Here is a 3,267-nt window from a genome sequence, read left to right on the forward strand (position 1 = left end):
TTTGACCACCTTTCTTGCAGAAGGCAAGCAGAGAAAGAAGCAAAAATGGAAAACATCACCCCCCAGGAGGTTGTTCGAGTTCTTAGAGAGTTACAGAATCAAGTCAATCGATTGGAGAATCAGCTGCAGGAACGGACTGGTGAGAATACCACCCTTAGGGAGCAGGTTAACCAGCTGCAGGACGAGCTTCAAAACCAGATCAACGGGAACAACCAACTCCATGAACAGATTCACCTACTGGGACAGCAGGCTGGGGCAAGCACCAGCCATGTACCGAATCTCGCAACCAAAGACTCATCCGACCATGAAATCAACTCCAAGACCAAGATCGCGAAACCCGACCTCTACTATGGCGATCGACCAAAGCTGCAGACGTTCATCTCCCAGTTGGAACTCTATTTTTTCTTCAACCCCCATGAATTCCCGAACGAAGAAAGAAAGGTCATGTTTGCGGCAACCTACCTACGAAGCATGGCAGCCAAATGGTTTGACCCTTACCTGAAGGACCGCTTGGAAAGAACACCTGAACAATGGAGAGCTGAAACCACCGAGATCTTCAATAGCTTCAATGTGTTCTTGAACTGAATTAGGCAAAACTTTGGGGATTTGGATGAAGTAAAAAAGGCTACAAGGACTGTTATGTCCATACAGCAAAAAGCCTCTGTCACCAACTATACCACCGAATTCCAGCAAGCGGCAGCCTTTCTCGGAGATTGGTCAGAACGAGCACTCATGGAGCATTACTATCGAGGATTGAAAGAGGAGGTCAAGAATGGGCTCCTCGCGGCAGAAGAACCAACCGACCTCAATAACCTGATACTCATGGCCACCCGGATTGATAACCGACTCTTTGAACGACGAACAGAACAGCGGCGATTCAATCCCTTCCAACAAGCCCCTCGACATACAGGGAACGGAGGTGATGCCATGGAACTCGATAATGCGACCAGGAGAGAACGAGGCGCCCAGGGAACGAACAGGCGTTTTAGGGGACCCAACCCAAATTGGACAACTGAACAGAAGAAACGTTACGAGCAGAAGCTGTGCATCCATTGTGGAAAGAACGACCACATGGGTTGGAAATGTCCAGATCGGAAGCGAGACAACCGGAAGCAGATATCAGTCACGGAGAAGGATAGACATGCTGAGCTTCCATGGACTGCCTGCTACAACAACAACTGCTCTGATCACTATGCCTCTAAGAATGTAACGGGATGGTTTCCAAAGGACCCCAGGAAGTCAAAAAACTAAAGGACCCTGCTAGTGTGGGACCCCTGCAGGAGTCTTGGTCTAGGTCCCTGAACCCGGCTACAAGCACGCGAAACGGAACGACACTCAATGGAACGGACTTATTGAAACAATTAGTGATCACTGTCAAAATCAACGGGAAGAAAGCAAGGGCCATGATCGACAGTGGAGCCATGGGAAATTTTGTCAGCAACACATTTGTCACCAGGAATGGGATCCCCTTCACAGGGAAGAAGGAGCCGTATCAGTTATCTACGGTCGATGGATCTGCCAGCAGCTATGGAGGAGGATGGGTGCGGATGGAAACCGACCAGTCCTCCCTGAAGATAGGACAGCACAAGGAAAAGATCAACCTTGATATCACACGGATGCCAGGACATGATATAATCCTAGGGATACCGTGGTTGAAGATGCACAACCCACAGATAGACTGGGTAACAGGAAGAGTGCAATTGGCGGAAGAATCCAACAGAGGTATGAGGCCTGAAGGGCATCCTGAGGGAGAAGAACCGCCAGTGGAGATCAAAGAGATCTCCCAGAACACAATGATGCGAATGTGGAAAAGGGGAGAACAAGTGGGAGTCTTGTATCTTACCCTAGCGCCAGATTTGACGATTGGATCCATGGAACAGAGAAAGGACCAACCGCCTTCGACCGGAATGGAAGCAGTCCCAAAGGAGTACTGGGACTTTGAAGAAGTCTTTAAGGAACGAGGCAGAGGACAGCTGCCAGAACATCAGCCTTGGGATCATGAGATACCCTTGAAGCCTGGAACGCAACCAGCGTTCAAACCTATTTATCCACTCTCAGAGAAGGCGCATGAGGCGCTCCGAGAGTATGTTGAAAAGAACCTGGAACGAGGATATATCCGGCATTCCACATCACCGGCTGGATACCCAATTTTGTTTGTCCCAAAGAAGAACGGGAAACTCCGACTTTGTGTGGACTATCGCCAACTCAATGACATCACTGTCAAGAACCGCTACCCCCTACCACTCATCTCGGAGTTGCAGGATAGATTGCGGAAGGCAAAGTTCTTCACCAAGTTGGATCTTAGAGAAGGGTATTACCTGGTGCGCATGAAGGAAGGGGAAGAATGGAAAACCGCCTTCAGGACCCAACTAGGACATTTTGAATATACAGTCATGCCATTTGGTCTTACCAATGCGCCCGCGACCTTTCAGAGTTTGGTCAATAATACCCTACGGAAATACCTGGATGTCTTTTGCATGGCCTATTTGGACGACATCCTTATCTACTCAGAAACCTTAGAAGAACACAGACAACATGTGCGGAAGGTGTTAGAAGCCCTGAAGGAGAAAAAACTCTCAGTTGCACCAGAAAAATGTGAATGGCATACCCAGAGAACAGAGTTTCTTGGCTTCATGATCTCCCCGGGACATGTTGAAATGAATGAAGGAAAGGTCACAGCCATACGAGGATGGCCCGAGCCAACAACAGTCAAGGAGACACAAGCTTTTCTTGGATTTGCCAACTTCTATCGGAAGTTCATATGGAACTATTCCAAGATTGTGGAACCTTTGACAAAGCTCACCCGAAAGGACCAGAAATTTGAATGGAAAGAAGAGCAGCAGAAGGCATTCAATCTCCTTAAGCAGAAGTTTTGTGAAGCACCGGTCTTAGGAATTTTTGACCCAGAAAAACCTATCTTCATTGAAACAGATGCCTCGGATTTCGCAATAGGAGCATGCATCAATCAACCTGATGAGCAGGGACGACTGCATCCAATTGCCTTCTACTCGCGAAAGATGACCCCACCAGAATTGAACTACGACATTCATGACAAGGAACTTCTGGCCATCATGGCAGCAGTAAGAGAATGGCGACACTACCTGGAAGGAGCAAAGCATCAGGTTATGATCTACTGTGATCATAAGAACCTGGCATACTTCACCACCACCAAGGATTTGACCCGAAGACAGGTCAGGTGGGCAGAGGAATTAGCTCCTTATGACATCAAGATCACCTACTGAAGGGGTTCAGAAAATGCCCGAGCGG

At 48.3% G+C, this 3,267-nt stretch overlaps 2 protein-coding genes across 2 annotated transcripts; both read left to right on the top strand.

Moving 5' to 3' along the window:
* Positions 1-45: 45 nt before the first annotated feature.
* Positions 46-585, top strand: VTN00DRAFT_3487 (uncharacterized protein; the record flags this gene model as incomplete). Its single annotated transcript, XM_069429809.1, has 1 exon — positions 46-585. The coding sequence occupies one exon, from the start codon at positions 46-48 to the stop codon at positions 583-585; it is 540 nt and encodes a 179-aa protein (XP_069282751.1).
* A 54-nt stretch (positions 586-639) lies between these two features.
* VTN00DRAFT_3488 (uncharacterized protein) lies at positions 640-3,242 on the top strand (the record flags this gene model as incomplete). Its single annotated transcript, XM_069429810.1, has 2 exons — positions 640-1,206; positions 1,281-3,242. The coding sequence occupies 2 exons, from the start codon at positions 640-642 to the stop codon at positions 3,240-3,242; spliced, it is 2,529 nt and encodes an 842-aa protein (XP_069282752.1).
* Between the last annotated feature and the right edge of the window lie 25 nt (positions 3,243-3,267).

The sequence above is a fragment of the Thermoascus crustaceus genome (assembly GCF_041956765.1).
Source record: "Thermoascus crustaceus strain CBS 181.67 unplaced genomic scaffold VTN00scaffold_18, whole genome shotgun sequence".
Classification (NCBI taxonomy): domain Eukaryota; kingdom Fungi; phylum Ascomycota; class Eurotiomycetes; order Eurotiales; family Thermoascaceae; genus Thermoascus; species Thermoascus crustaceus.